Source organism: Triticum urartu, chromosome 3A (assembly GCF_056163025.1).
Source record: "Triticum urartu cultivar PI428250 chromosome 3A, HENAU_Tu73, whole genome shotgun sequence".
NCBI lineage: Eukaryota > Viridiplantae > Streptophyta > Magnoliopsida > Poales > Poaceae > Triticum > Triticum urartu.
In genome coordinates, this window is record NC_141875.1 from 462,693,618 (window position 1) to 462,709,427 (window position 15,810).

The 15,810-nt window shown below is 44.3% G+C and overlaps 2 protein-coding genes across 2 annotated transcripts; one reads left to right on the forward strand and one right to left on the reverse strand.

Moving 5' to 3' along the window:
* Positions 1-6,745: 6,745 nt before the first annotated feature.
* On the forward strand, positions 6,746-13,216 carry LOC125544377 (pentatricopeptide repeat-containing protein At4g02750). The gene is made up of 3 exons (XM_048708040.2): positions 6,746-7,701; positions 8,438-9,512; positions 11,320-13,216. Exons 1-2 carry the CDS (start codon positions 6,978-6,980, stop codon positions 9,400-9,402), a joined length of 1,689 nt encoding a protein of 562 aa, XP_048563997.1. The 5' UTR covers positions 6,746-6,977; the 3' UTR covers positions 9,403-9,512; positions 11,320-13,216.
* LOC125544378 (uncharacterized) lies at positions 10,993-12,940 on the reverse strand. Its single transcript, XM_048708041.2, has 2 exons — positions 12,742-12,940; positions 10,993-12,548 (listed from the first exon to the last, which is right to left on the reverse strand). Exons 1-2 carry the CDS (start codon positions 12,759-12,761, stop codon positions 11,234-11,236), a joined length of 1,335 nt encoding a protein of 444 aa, XP_048563998.1. The 5' UTR covers positions 12,762-12,940; the 3' UTR covers positions 10,993-11,233.
* Positions 13,217-15,810: the final 2,594 nt, after the last annotated feature.

A 15,810-nucleotide genomic window follows, 5' to 3' on the forward strand; every position in this document is an offset into this window, starting at 1 on the left:
TCATATCATAGATATTTTATCCTCTTGTCACGACGATCTTTCAACTTCACCCTGAAATTACTTGAACCTTTCAATAATTCAGACTCGTGATTTATCAAGTAAATATACTCAACATCTACTCAAATCATCTGTGAAGTAAGAACATAACGATATCCACTACATGCCTCGGCACTCATTGGACTGCACACATCAAAATGTATTACTTCCAACAAGTTGCTTTCTAGTTCCATTTTACTGAAACCGAGGCTTTCAGTCATCTTGCCCATGTGGTATGATTTGCATGTCTCAAGTGATTCAAAATCAAGTGAGTCTAAACGGTCCATTTGCATGGAGTTTCTTCATGCAAATACACCAATAGACATGGTTCGCATGTCTCAAACCTTTCAAAAACGAGTGAGCCCAAAGATCCATCAACATGGAGCTTCTTCATGCGTTTTATACCGATATGACTTACGTGGCAGTGCCACAAGTAGGTGGTACTATCATTACTATCTTTTGGCATGAACATGTGTATGACTATGATCGAGATTCAATAAACCATTCATTTTAGGTGCAAGACCATTGAAGGTATTATTCAAATAAACAGAGTAACCGTTATTCTCCTTAAATGAATAACCGTATTGTGATAGACATAATCCAATCATGTCTATGCTCAACGCAAACACCAATCTCGATGGTAGAGGGAGCGTGCGATGCTTGATCATATCAACATTGGAAACACTTCCAACACATATCGTCAGCTCACCTTTAGCTAGTCTCCGTTTATTCCGTAGCTTTTATTTCGAGTTACTAACACTTAGCAACCGAACCGGTATCTAATACCCTGGTGCTACTAGGAGTACTAGTAAAGTACACATTAACATAATACATCCAATATACTTCTATCGACCTTGCCAGCCTTCTTATCTACCAAGTATCTAGGGTAATTCTGCTCCAGTGGCTGTTCCCTTTATTACAGAAGCACTTAGTCTCGGGTTTGGGTTCAACCTTGGGTTTCTTCATTAGAGCAGCAGCTGATTTGCCGTTTCATGAAGTATCCCTTCTTTCCCTTGCCCTTCTTGAAACTAGTGGTTTTACCAACCATCAACAATTGATGCTCCTTCTTGATTTCTACTTTTGCGGTGTCAAACATCGCGAATATCTCAAGGATCATCATATATGTCCCCGATATATTATAGTTCATCACGAAGCTCTAGCAGCTTGGTGGTAATGACTTCGGAGAAACATCACTATCTCATCTGGAAGATCAACTCCCACTTGATTCAAGCGATTGTTGTACTCAGACAATCTGAGCACAAGCTCAACAATTGAGCTTTTCTCCCTTAGTTTGCAGGCTAAGAAAATCGTCGGAGGTCTTATACCTCTTGACGTGGGCACGAGCCTGAAATCCCAATTTCAGCCCTCAAAACATCTTATATGTTTCGCGACGTTTCAAAAACGTCTTCGGTGCCTCAACTCTAAACCGTTTAACTGAACTATCACGTAGTTATCAAAACGTGTATGTCAGATGTTCACAACATCCACAGACAACGTTCGAGGTTTAGCACACTGAGCGGTGCATTAAGGACATAAGCCTTCTAAGAAGCATTGAGGACAATCCTCAGTTTACGGACCTAGTCCGCATAATTGCTACTATCAACTTTCAACTAATTTTTCTCTAGGAACATATCTAAACAGTAGAACTATAGCGTGAGCTACGACATAATTTGCAAAATCCTTTTGACTATGTTCAGGATAATTAAGTTCATCTTATGAACTCCCACTCAGATAGACATCCCTCTAGTCATCTAAGTGATTACATGATCCGAGTCAACTAGGCCGTGTCCGATCATCACGTGAGACGGACTAGTCAACGTCGGTGAACATCTTTATGTTGATCGTATCTTCTATACGACTCATGCTCGACCTTTCGGTCTTCTGTGTTCCGAGGCCATGTCTGTACATGCTAGGCTCGTCAAGTTAACCCTAAGTGTTTTGCATGTGTAAAACTGTCTTACACCTGTTGTATGTGAACGTAAGGATCTATCACACCCGATCATCACGGCGTGCTTCGAAACGACGAACTGTAGCAACGGTGCACAGTTAGGGGAGAACACTTCTTGAAATTTTAATGAGGGATCATCTTATTTACTACCATCGTTCTAAGCAAATAAGATGTATAAACATGATAAACATCACATGCAATCAAATAGTGACATGATATGGCCATCATCACTTTGCTCCTTTTGATCTCCATCTTCGGGGCTCCATGATCATCATCGTCACCGGCATGACACCATGATCTCCATCATCATGATCTCCATCATCGTGTCTTCTTGAAGTTGCCACATCATCTATTACTTCTACTACTACAGCTAACGGTTAGCAATAAAGTAAAGTAATTACATGACTTTTATGTTGACACGCAGGTCATAAATAAATTAAGACAACTCCTATGGCTCCTGCCGGTTGTCATATTCATCGACATGCAAGTCGTGATTCCTATTACAAGAACATGATCATCTCATACATCACATATATCACTCATCACATCCTTTGGCCATATCACATCACATAGCATACCCTGCAAAAACAAGTTAGACATCCTCTAATTGTTGTTTGCATGTTTTACGTGGCTGCTATGGGTTTCTAGCAAGAACGTTTCTTACCTACGCAAAACCACAACGTGATATGCCAATTGCTATTTACCCTTCATAAGGACCCTTTTCATCGAATCCGATCCGACTAAAGTGGGAGAGACAGACACCCGCCAGCCACCTTATGCATCTAGTGCATGTTTGTCGGTGGAACCGGTCTCACGTAAGAGTACGTGTAAGGTTGGTCCAGGCCGCTTCATCCCACGATGCCGCCAAATCAAGATAAGACTAGTAACGGCAAGTAAATTGACAAAATCAATGCCCACAACTACTTTGTGTTCTACTCGTGCATAGAATCTACGCAATAGACCTAGCTCATGATGCCACTGTTGGGGAACGTAGCATAAATTCAAAATTTTCCTACGTGTCACCAAGATCTATCTATGGAGTCATCTAGCAACGAGGGAGGAGTGGATCTACACACCCTTGTAGATCGCGCGCGGAAGCGTTCAAGAGAACGGGGTTGATGGAGTCGTACTCGTCGTGATCCAAATCACCGATGATCCTAGCGCCGAACGGACGGCACCTCCACGTTCAACACACGTACGGAACGGAGATGTCTCCCACGCCTTGATCCAGCAAGGAGGAGGGAGAGGTTGATGGAGATCTAGCAGCACGACGGCGTGGTGGAAGTAGCGGGATTCCAACAGGGCTTCGCTAAGCGCTGCGGGAGGAGGGAGATGTGTCACGGGAGGGAGAGGGAGGCGCCAGGCCTTAGGTATGGTTGCTCCTCCTTTTCCCCACTATATATAGGGCCAAGGGAGAGGGGGGAGGCGCAGCCCTTGCCCCTTCCTTCAAGGAAGGGTGCGGCCAAGGGGGGGAGGAGTCCATCCTCCCCAAGGCACCTCGGAGGTGCCTTCCCCTTTTAGGACTCTCCCCTTTTTTCTCTTCTCTTGGCGCATGGGCCTCTTGGGGCTGGTGCCCTTGGCCCATATAGGCCAAGGCGCACCCCCTACAGCCCATGTGGCCCCCCGGGGCAGGTGGCCCCACCCGGTGGACCCCCGGGACCCTTCCGGTGGTCCCGGTACAATACCGGTGACCCCGAAACTTGTCCCGATGGCCGAAATAGCACTTCCTATATATAATTCTTTACCTCCGGACCATTCCGGAACTCCTCGTGACGTCCGGGATCTCATCCGGGACTCCGAACAACTTTCGGGTTACCGCATACTAATATCTCTATAACCCTAGCGTCACCGAACCTTAAGTGTGTAGACCCTACGGGTTCGGGAGACATGCAGACATGACCGAGACGTTCTCCGGTCAATAACCAACAGCGGGATCTGGATACCCATGTTGGCTCCCACATGTTCCACGATGATCTCATCGGATGAACCACGATGTCAAGGACTTAATCAATCCCGTATGCAATTCCCTTTGTCTAGCGGTACGATACTTGCCCGAGATTCGATCGTCGGTATACCGATACCTCGTTCAATCTCGTTACCGGCAAGTCTCTTTACTCGTTCTGTAACACATCATCCCGTGATCAACTCCTTGATCACATTGTGCACATTATGATGATGTCCTACCGAGTGGGCCCAGAGATACCTCTCCGTTTACACGGAGTGACAAATCCCAGTCTCGATTCGTGCCAACCCAACAGACACTTTCGGAGATACCTGTAGTGTACCTTTATAGCCACCCAGTTACGTTGTGACGTTTGGCACACCCAAAGCATTCCTTCGGTATCCGGGAGTTGCACAATCTCATGGTCTAAGGAAATGATACTTGACATTAGAAAAGCTTTAGCATACGAACTACACGATCTTTGTGCTAGGCTTAGGATTGGGTCTTGTCCATCACATCATTCTCCTAATGATGTGATCCCGTTATCAATGACATCCAATGTCCATGGTCAGGAAACCGTAACCATCTATTGATCAACGAGCTAGTCAATTAGAGGCTTACTAGGGACATGGTGTTGTCTATGTATCCACACATGTATCTGAGTTTCCTATCAATACAATTATAGCATGGATAATAAACGATTATCATGAACAAGGAAATATAATAATAACTAATTTATTATTGCCTCTAGGGCATATTTCCAACAGGGGCTGCATCCCACTTGCAAATAAACACTCGACTCGCAACATGTCTGTTTTGTTTTGTAGTTTTGTGATTGCCCTAGTTGCAAGTCCAACATCGACTCGCAACTATGGGTGTATGCATGCCACTTACAAGTAGACCATCGGATCGCAACTAGGGTTGTTTACTCGATGCCTCTTGCAACTTGGCTTATTTTGTAGTTTGTTTTTGCCCTAGTTGCAAGTCCACCATCGACTCACAAATGTGGGGTGCCCGCATGCCACTTTCAACTCTACCATCGACTTGCAAACTCATTTTTTGTAGTTTGTAATTGCCCTAGTTGCAAGTCCACCATCGACTAACAACTTGTTTGTTTTTTGTCTGTACTTTTGTAATTGCCCTAATTGCAAGTTCACCATTTGACTCGCAACTAGTCTGTTTTTTGTCCGTACTTTTGTAATTGCCCTAGTTGCAAGTCCACCATTGACTCGCTACTGTGGGGGCCTGCATGCCACTTCTAAATATACCATTGACTTGCAACTAGGTCTTTCTGGTTTGATGCCACTTGAAAGTCGACATTCCCCCTGCAACTGGTTCATTTGTTTTTTCATGCCACTTGCAAGTGGACACTCGACTTGCAACTGGGTTTTTTATTTTGATGCCCACTTGCATGTGGACATTGGGCTTGCAACATTTTTTTGTTGATTCTAGTTCAAGTCAATAGTCAACTTTGCAACTGGGTTTTCTTGTTTCATGCCACTTGTCGGTCGAGGGTCGATTAGAAACTGTGGGATCATATTTTGTTTGTTTGTTGCCACTTGCAAGTAAAGTGTCATTATTTGCATTTTTGTGTTTTGTGATCTTACGGAGTCCACCATTTTTCTTTTTGACTTGCAACTATGATTCTTTGTGTTCATGCCTCTTTTTTTGCACGTCCAACCTTTTTTGATTCGATAGTTTATATTTCACAAACACTTTTTTCCGTATCTTTTTGAAGCTAAAATTTTGCAACCAAGTGCCAACTAACTTGAGAGCCCCTAGTTGTTACTCCTTAGTGAACACACAACTATTTTTCCCCCTTTTTTCGTCTCTTTTTTTGTTGATTTTTGTTGTAGGCGCACTAGTGTGTTTAGTGACCCTTTTTTTAATCTCAATTTTTTACAAGGACAGACCCCCAAAATGCTTTCTCTATGTGTTTTTAGACTAAACACAGTGTTCTATAGTCAACTGCTATTTTTAAACCTTTTTAGGGGGGTTTTCTGCAAGATCTCCACAGCAACAATGTTTCTCCGATGTATATCCACACAGACACATTTATTTTTGCATTTATTTTGTCTCCCATTTGCACTGTTTGAATCGGTGGCGCAGAGGAGGAGGAGGAGACGTGGACGACAAGCTTGAAGCCTTTGGCGAACGAGCCTCCCGCTCCGCACCTTTGCTCGACGCACGAGGCATCCGATTTGGAGACGGCGAGGCAAATACATTTTTAAACATTTTTAATACATAATGAATATTGTTTAATGATATTATACATTTTCAAATGCATCTTTATATTTTTAATACATGATAGGATTTTTTTATATGTGAGAACACTTTTTGTGAAATATCATAACAAATGTAAAAAATATATATATTTCATTTTTTCTACAAGGAGCATGAAAAATAGAAAAACTTAAACAGGAAAAATAAAAAAACTTCAACATTTTCTATAAGAAGCATAAAAACCAAACAGAAAACCGCTAGAGAACTGCACATTAGAAAAATTATACAAAGGACAAACTTAGGCCGGACGTTGCTTGTGGCAACGCTGCTGCTGGCAAAAAAACAATCCCAGCCAAGCACAAATCGTACTAACAGAGAAAGAAAACCAAGTTAGAAGCGACTGGATCGTGCGATGCAAATTTTTTGGGCTTTTCTGCGCGTGCGTGTACAACAGACATCCAAAACTAGTAAGCAACAACCAAAAACTGACGGGCCAAACCGAAAAACAACAACTAAAACCAGCCCAAACTAAAAACTGGCCCAGTGGACGAAACAAGTTAAAGGGGGACTCAACCGGACTGCAACAACAGGGGATGACACCATGTGAATGAGACCATACTTATGTCTCATCTAGATGAGTTCTAGGCGCTCCCATTTTTGAAAGGGTTTCTACAGCAATACTAAACAGGAAGGGGGAGTTTTTTAACCATTTTTTTAAGGGAATCTTAAACCCTTTTTTTTTTCTTTCATTATGTGCAATCTCTGCTTGCTTTCCCATACGAGTTCCATCGACGCTCGGCGGCCAACACCGACACACATGCTGTCCCAATGCACCCAGCGCGTGCTCCTGCCATCGTCGCCTCTCGCCTCCTCGTCCGGGACAACCAGCGCATCACCGCCCTCGCTCGCGCTGGCGACCTGGCCGCGGCGCGCCGGGTGTTCGACGCCATGCCCCGCCGCGACGTCGTCTCCTGGAACGCGCTCCTCACCGCGCTCTGGCGCGTCGGCCGGGACCTGCCCGCGGCGCGCCGCTTCTTCGACGACATGCCGTCCCGCAACGTCATCTCCTGGAACTCCGTCGTCGCCGGCTGCCTCGCGCACGGCGACCTCGCTGCCGCCTCCGCCTACTTCGCGCGCACCCCGCGTCGCAACGTGGCCTCGTGGAACGCCATGCTTGCCGGGCTCGTCCGGCTCGGCTGCATGAACGACGCGGAGAGGCTGTTCGGTGAAATGCCTGAGAGGAACGTGGTGTCGTACACCACCATGGTTGATGGGCTCGCGCGACGTGGGGAGGTGGGTAGGGCGCGTGCGGTGTTTGACGAAATGCCAGAGAGGAACTTAGTGTCGTGGGCAGCGATGATAAGTGGGTATGTTGACAACAGCATGCTCGACGAGGCAAGAAAACTGTTTGCAGCGATGCCAGAGAAGAATGTCATGGCATCCACCGCCATGATCACTGGATATTGCAAGGAAGGAGATGTGGAGAGCGCCAGGAAGCTTTTTGATGAGATTTATGTCAAAGATGTCATCTCGTGGAACGCCATGATTGCAGGTTGCTATTCCTTTCTCATTATGCAGCTTGCTAATTGCTTAATACTATGTGCAGTCCTAAGAATTCTTAGGTTGCTTGGATACTTCTATTGGATGTTGTGTATTTACCTCCATGCCAAGCCATCCTGGCTGTTCATATCTTCAAGCTGTTCTTGAGTTTGTGCATCAGTTCTTTCTCGAATCGATTTGCGTAAGTGCATGCATTTGCATGAGTTAGCGGTTGTAAATGATTTTTGTTGTTTGCCTTTTGCCGTTTCAAACAATTGACAGTGTTTGGTGTCAATTTTATACCTCTAGTGAACTTCACAATTAAGAAACAAATAGTCACTAAATTTTCTTGCTTGGCATGAACTAAATGTTGGTTGTAATACTCTGAATCAACAATGTTCTCTAAGAAAAAAATTACAAAATTCATGCCTGATGATATTGATTCCTTACAATTTTGCAATTGTTAGGAACTCATGCCTTAATTGTTGGTTGCAACTCTGGAGTGCAATGCTGCAGGATGGTTTGGTTGGACTATTGAAGCCTTGGACTAATGTGTTTCGAACTTTTGGATGGCGTGCACCCTACGTTGTTGTTGAGGTTCTTGACTGAGAGAACCATTTCACTTCATTAGGGGGGCGCGGGGGATAGAATTCATAATAAAAGAAAAAACTCTACCTAGGTCTTTTTCTTTTTAATGCTGCCACTGAACTCTCGAAAATCCTCACATTTCACTTTCCATATTTCTGCAGGTTATGTTCATAATGGATACGGAGAAGAAGCTTTGAAATTGCACATCATAATGCTCAGAGAAGGTACAAAACCAGATCATGCGACTCTTATTGCAACCCTGACAGCATGCTCTGCTCTTGTTTTGCTCAGACAAGGAAGATCAACACATGCTGTTGCTGTCAAAACAATGTTAGAATCTAGCACATCTTTTTGTAATGCTTTGATCACAATGTATAGCAAGTGTGGTGATGTCAGTGAGTCAGAGTTGGTCTTCATAAATCTTAAAAGCCAGGACATTGTTTCGTGGAACACAATGATTGCGGCATATGCACAACATGGCAAATATCAGAAAGCTATTTCTCTCTTCCATGAGATGGAAACACGTGGGCTGATACCGAATGATATTACCATCCTTAGTGTGCTATCAGCATGTGGGCATGTTGGCAGGGTGGATGACAGCTTGAAACTATTTGATCTTATGTCATTCAAATACGCGATATATCCAGGAGCTGAACACTATGCTTGTATTATCGATATATTGGGTCGAGCAGGACAGTTTGAGAAAGCATGTAGTTACATAAAAGACATGCCATTTGAATCTGAGAAGAATGTTTGGGGTGCATTGCTGGGGGCTTCCAAGACTCATGGTAATGTGCAGTTGGGTGAACTTGCGGCGAAAATGCTTGTGCAGTCAGACTCAGGAAGTTCAGGGCCTTATGTGATGCTTTCAAATATATATGCTGCTGCTGGCATGTGGGGTGAAGTCAATCGAATAAGAGGTCAAATGAAGGAAAAAGGTGTGAAGAAACAACCTGGATACAGCTGGACTGAAATTGCTAATAGAGTTCATATGTTTGTGGGTGGTGATGCATCTCATCCAGAGATGAACAAGATCATATCTGAGCTGAGAAAAATCAGCTTTCATATGCAAATGATGGCCAATGAAACTCATACAATGGTAGAGATGTCCCAGGAATCTGGATAGGGCTTTTCATACTCTTCATGCACACATGTCATTTGCAGCCTCTGCTCAATCAGAGTATCTGTCTGCGAGTTCAAGGATCAAATTTACAGGCCTTAGATTGTTTGTCTCAGGTACATGGATTCCCTGCATGGCTTTTAAACAGACGAGTCTAATGGATGTTAGTATCATGATAAACCTGGGCTTTTTTCCTTCAATAAAAGAAGCCCCCCTGCTGTTTATAAAGAAATTGAAACTAGAAAGTAGAAGAAACAGTCTTTATAGGTCATTTCCATAATCATTTCTATTGATCATGGAAATAATTTTGTTCTGGGTGATAAAACAATCTTGATCCAGTTTTACCTAGGAATTTCTATCTGCAACCTTGACTGGGATGAACACATGGTTGTCAGGTCTATTAATCGCAAGGAGAGTGCTATAGTTTTTCTAGCGGACCGGTATTTGGTACTCTACAGAATCATACATGTATTTTAGACATTGCCTAGTGGGATATGCTTGCTGCGATGTTACTTTGATCTATATGGACAGAAGGGACTTTAGACCTCCGTGAAATTTACATCGTTAACAAAGGATTGATGTTCGTCCATGAGCTCTTTATTCCTCTTTTGTTCCCTTTGATGTCATTAATTGGAATTGTCATTGCCGCAAAATTCAATCCACAGAGGATGGTCAGCAGCAAGTTAAAATTATGCATACAGGAACAACGTTAGAGAACAGAGCAGTAGCTGCATATTGGTTTGCTTAAATGGAAGTCACTTGTATATTTTGGTAATCCAGATAAACTGACATTTTCCATGTTACAACATTGGTCTAGCTGCTGCTGTTGCAAATCCTAGTTTAGTAGCTGCATGCTTTATTTTGCTTTGGATATATAGTGGAGAGGTGGTTTTCTAGTTTTTTTTATCTCGAGAGCTTATGATTGGGTATGCGGACTGGAATGCAGTTTTATTTGACTTTATATAAATAATAAACTCGCAACACATGGACAAGGAAGTTTAGAACTGGGAAATTAGGTATTTATTTTACCTGGTCGTTGAAATATTTTTGTTTAGAGAACAATAGATAAACAACGATTAGGCAAGTTCAATTGCAAATATTCCTAAACTCATTAACAGGTTCTGCAGACTGTTATGAGAAGACTAGGACTGCTAAATTGCACATTGCTAGGTTTCTGCATTAGTCTTGAACATAAAAGAATTTCCATATCAAGCTTTGTTATGTGGGGATAGACATACAAACCTACAGGAGGCACAAGAAGCCCATGATGGAAAGAGCCACGCCTGAAACTTAAGGGGATAAGCATCCCTAGTTATCCTTAGCAGTTTAAATCTCTTAGAGATATTTCTTGATTCTCAAGTTAGTTGTGTCCTAAAATCTGTTAGTTCGGCCTAGCCTCCAAGTTGTAAGCTGGCTATGTAATGCACTAATGCCTGGCAATATCAATCAATAGATAACTAGAAAAATAGTCCCAGCTATCCTCCCCAAGTTTCTCCCCTGCTCTTGTTGTGCGGCAGCCTCGTCTTGGCTACCTATCATCTGCCATGTTCATAACAAGCTTTCAGATGTAGCAGATTGAAAGGTGGAGGCAGCATATGTCAAGCAGCCCTAGAAACTATTTCGGGTTTCGTATTTTCACTACCTGTATGTTTTACATATATGTTACATCCTCTGTAATTTACATCTGTAAAACTGAATGGATAAAAGGGTTTCTCCGCACTTGGAACATCTCATTTTGTCAAGCATTATAACTATCTTGAGTTAAAGGGATTTGAAGAAAAAAAATGGAATCTAGAGTGTATACTTGTATTTAGTCACTGCCTGGTGCCTGAGGATGCTAGATTACACTTTGAGTTTGAGGGTTTCTTTTCTTCATTATGTCACCAAATTTCCTAAGAATCGTCCTCTTTTGCTGCCTTGCAGGACTCCTAATATCCTTTGAACGAGGAGAGCTTTCAGCATCAGAGTACATATTATCTGCTGCCACATATCTTCCTTTCCTGTCGCCTCCCTTGGCATCTATGGGTGATGCTTCTGCCGAGGTTTTGGTCGACTCTGAACTGAACATAGCATCAATCATGTCCTTCAATTCTCTAATGCTACTCTGTGCAGCAGCCTCACTTACCTTCAAGGACTCGTATTCTTGGACGATGCTCTTTAAGGTATTCTCTTTCTCAGACATGTCTTCTTGAAGCTGAGAATTTTCTACCCTGGCAATCTCCAAGGATTCTTTTGCTACATTGGCTTCATTAACTGCATGCTTCAGCATTTCCCTCAGCCTGGAATTCTCATCTCTGATCACTCTCTGTGATTCAAACAGTTTGTCATTCTCTTCCTTTGCTTTGTTCATCTCCCCCTCAAATATCTTGATGCAATCGATGAGTCCTCTCTCTTTCTCTTTTGAGGCTGCTGCCAACTCATCCGACTCAAAATTCAGTCTGGCAGCCTCTTCCTGTGCCAACCGGAGCTTTTCTTCCATGATTTCCAGAGAGGCCTTTGAGTTCTCCAATTCAGTTGTTGCATTTTTCAACTGAGCTTGCACCATCGAGAGCTCCATTTTTGCCTCTCTAGCTGCCGTGGTTTGTTCCGTCAAGGCTATCGCCAAGTCATCCATGGCTTTCTTGCACTTCTCCTCGGCTTCGACAGCCAACTTGAGGTCACGCTGTAATGAGAATGTCTCCACCTCACCAGGATCGGCAAAGGAGAAGGACATTACACCCATTCTTCTGAAATTCCTGGCTGGCTGTCTAGTTGGATTAGAGGACAGTGCCACCAAGGTCTTGTTGTTGTCTTCAAGCGAATCTATCTCAAGCTTGGCCTCCTCCAGAGATACCTTAGTTTGTTCAAGCTGCTTTGTTTGGGCCTCCAGCGACACTAGCATGTTCTTCTCTGAATCCCTTGCTGCCTCCAGCTCAACTTCTAACTGCTCTAATCTGCGTGCAAGGTCCAACTGATCGTCTCCACTGCTGCCTTTTAGCTTCTTCTTCTTACTGCTTTTCTTCTTGAGCTCCTCTATCTGATCCAGTGCACGTACCTTCTCCTCTTTCTCCCTTACCAGCTCCTCCTGCAACTTGTTCAACTGCTCGTGCATATCTGATTCCTCAGTGAAGCGCGGCGTGGAAACTTGGTTCCCGCTGGAAGATGACTTGACGCTGTGAACATAAAACAAAGCCCCTGTTGGTTCATCGATTGTTGACAGTAATCGAAACAAAGAAATAACAACACAAGAAATTCGGCAGAAACCTAAATTTCATGGAACCGCAACCATGATTCATGTTGGCCAACAGATAACAAATGATTCGATGATTTGGATAAGAAAACTCGGGAAGAAACTAAATACTCTACCTGGACTTGAAGGAGAACATCTTCTCGGGTCAGGAACCGTGCTGGTGCTGGCAGCCCAGGATCAAGCAATTATGCCACCTGGGTTACTCCTATGAGAATCAGATCACATGCATAAGCGGGAATCAGGTACTGCCCCGAGAGGTTGGTTTGTGCATACCGGAGCGGAGAGAGACTATGGTGGCTGTCTCTCGAAGCAAAGAGGCTTTTCTTTATGGCGAAACTTCAAAACAGGGCAGAGAAGCAGAGATCCAAGACCGCGTCTTGTGCGCTGTTAAAGAAGGGGAAAAGATGAATCAGAGACTTGTTGAAACGGTCGAACTCCAAGAGCCGCCTTGAAGGTGAAGGGAAGCACGTCCAGAGGCGGTCAGCCAAAGACCACAATACAATTCGCTATTCTATAAACGAAAGCGGTGTGATTTTGTTTCCTAACAGATGATGAGATATACCTATTCTTTTGCCTGGCATTTCTTTATTATTTCTCGATATAAAATGTACCAGTTGAACCGTGCTTCGCTGACCTGAGCGTTGGTGGCCTCAGCTGGGCCAGCAGTCCGTCAGACGAAGGCGCACCACTCGTCGGCTCCGTTCAGCATTGTGTGGTTGAATTGTTGAGGGGAAGAATGACGAGGCTACTACCAGGCAGGAGGATCCTTTTATAAACGACGACTTGGCCTGCCCTTTCCCCTTCTAATCAATACTTTACAAATTTAGAATTTAATAATCGAATTATTTATCGTTGCGTGCACGTATTGACCATTAGAATATTGGACTGGTTTGGTGGCATCCTTTTGGAAAGGGAATGCTGGATTAATGTGCATTTCATACTTGACATAACTGGTGCTACAACATTTTGGTTACCCTGCTCCTCCTGTTAACTCTTTGCAAAAATGTTGGAGAATTTCCTAGTTGTGGAGGAACAACGCCATTAATGTCCTTCTTTTTAGGAAATGAATTGCGGCATGCGGACCCGGATGCGCTGGAGCAAGCCGAACATATGCTCGAGGTGAAGAAACGTCGAAGCTGTGGACAATTAAATACACCCTCTATAACTAAATATAAGACGTTTTTGTAGTTTAAATTGGACTGCAAAACGAGTATGGCATTTGGGACCTCGGCCTCCATGGAGGCCAATTTTTTGAAAAAATCAAAACTTTTAGTAACAAAAAAAACCTGAATTTTTTATAAAAGTAAAAAAAAAGATATCAGGTGTATGTGTGTAAAATTTCAGGATAAAATGCGACCTGTATAAAAAAGAAAAATTCTTGGTATGAGAGGATGAATAGTATCATGTGTTAAAAAAACCTCAGATTTGTTTCTTTTTCATCCTCATGACCAAGAATTTTTCAATGTATTTCGTCCTGAAAATTTACACACTTGTGCATTATGCCTTCATCTATAACTATATTTTTTTTAGATTTTTTTGAAATGTAAAAAGTGAATTTTCATGAATTTTGATTTTTGCATTTGATGGCCTCCATGGAGCTCGGCCTCCAAAAGCAATTTCTCTGCAAAAAATGTCTTATATTTAGTTAAGAAGGTAGTATGTAACACCCCGGATGTAACTTTCCCTATTTGTACTCCAACTCTTGTCGTTTCCGGCGTTAAGTTAATTTATTATCTCGGGTTCGGGTTCTTTGTCTCCGTGTGTTGTGGTCGTTGTCATGCATCTCATATCATGTCATCATGTGCATTGCATTTGCATACGTGTTCGTCTCATGCATTCGAGCATTTTCCCCGTTGTCCGTTTTGCATTCCGGCGCTTCGTTCTCCTTCGGTGGTCTTTTCTAGCTTTCTTTCGTGTGGTGGGGATTAAACATTTCCGGATTGGACCGAGACTTGCCAAGCGGCCTTGGTTTACTACCGGTAGACCGCCTGTCAAGTTTCGTATCATTTGGACTTCGTTTGATACTCTAACGGTTAACCGAGGGACCGAAAAGGCCTCGTGTGTGTTGCAGCCCAACACCCCTCCAATTTGGCCCAAAACCCACCTAACTCTGCTCCATCACCTAGAGCGTTTGATCACGATCGCGTGACCGAAAACCGCACCTCATTTGGACTCTCCTAGCTCCCTCTATGCCTATTTAAAGAACCCCTCCGTTTTCGGATCTCCTTCCTCCCCGAAACCCTAGAAATCGCCCCCGCACCGGCCGGACACGTCCGAATCCGGCCGGACATGTCCGCTCCGCCCCGCCGCCGCCACGTGGCACGCCACCGTTGGCTGTCGCCGCCACCGCCGCCGAAGCCCGCCGCGGCCCGCGGGAGGCCCTCCCGGCCCACGCGCCGCCGCCGCCCGGCTCCCTCGCCCGCGCCTTGACCCCGCCGCCTTCGCTCGCCGCGCCGCCGCCTCGCCATCGCCGGCGTCCGCCTCGACGCCCCGCGGCGCCGCTCGCCGCCTCCGCCGCGCTCCGTCCGCCGCCCCGCCGAGCTCCGCCACCCCGGCGACCTCTCCGGCCTCGCTTCGCCCTCGCCGGCCGCCGGCGACCTCGGATCCGCCGGCCGTGAACAGTGCCCGCCGCCGCCTCGGTTCGCGCGCCGGTCAAACCCTAGATCTGAGGTTTTTTTTCTAAGTCCCTGATATTTTCAGTCCAAGTGCTCATGTTCATGACCCCGTAACTTTGCATCCGTAGCTCCGATTCATGCATATAGCATATCAAAATGTTCATCTCAGAGAGTACATCATTTCATTCCATTGCATCATTTTCATTTGAGTTCATCTTGATGCCCGAAATGCTGTTAGAAGAGGGCTACTTGAGATAATTGTCAGATCTGCTGCTCCATTTAGGTTTTTGTCATTTTTGCCATGATTAATGTGTGCATGATATGCCCTGATGCTCTACATATGTTTTGTTAAGGGTTTTGTCATCTTTACAGAGGTGCAACCCATGTATTTTTGTGATGTGTGTGGTGACTTGTGCATGCTTGCAAAGTGGTGCACTTGCTAATTCTGTTTTCAGGGACTTAGTGAAATTACTAAGTCCTGGAGCTGTTTATCTCATGATGCCATATGTTCTTGTTGTTTCCTAGTGATCCGTGCCTCTTTTGAGGATGATCAGTAAGGATGTTTTGTTA

Excerpts from the sequence above, each read along its gene's own strand:
- LOC125544377 (XM_048708040.2), top strand. The coding sequence starts at position 6,978 with ATGCACCCAGCGCGTGCTCCTGCCATCGTCGCCTCTCGCCTCCTCGTC. Across the intron at positions 7,702-8,437 it reads GTGGAACGCCATGATTGCAG|GTTATGTTCATAATGGATAC; the intron begins GTTGCTATTCCT and ends ATATTTCTGCAG.
- LOC125544378 (XM_048708041.2), bottom strand. The coding sequence starts at position 12,761 with ATGTTCTCCTTCAAGTCCAG. Across the intron at positions 12,549-12,741 it reads ATGTTCTCCTTCAAGTCCAG|CGTCAAGTCATCTTCCAGCG; the intron begins GTAGAGTATTTA and ends TTATGTTCACAG.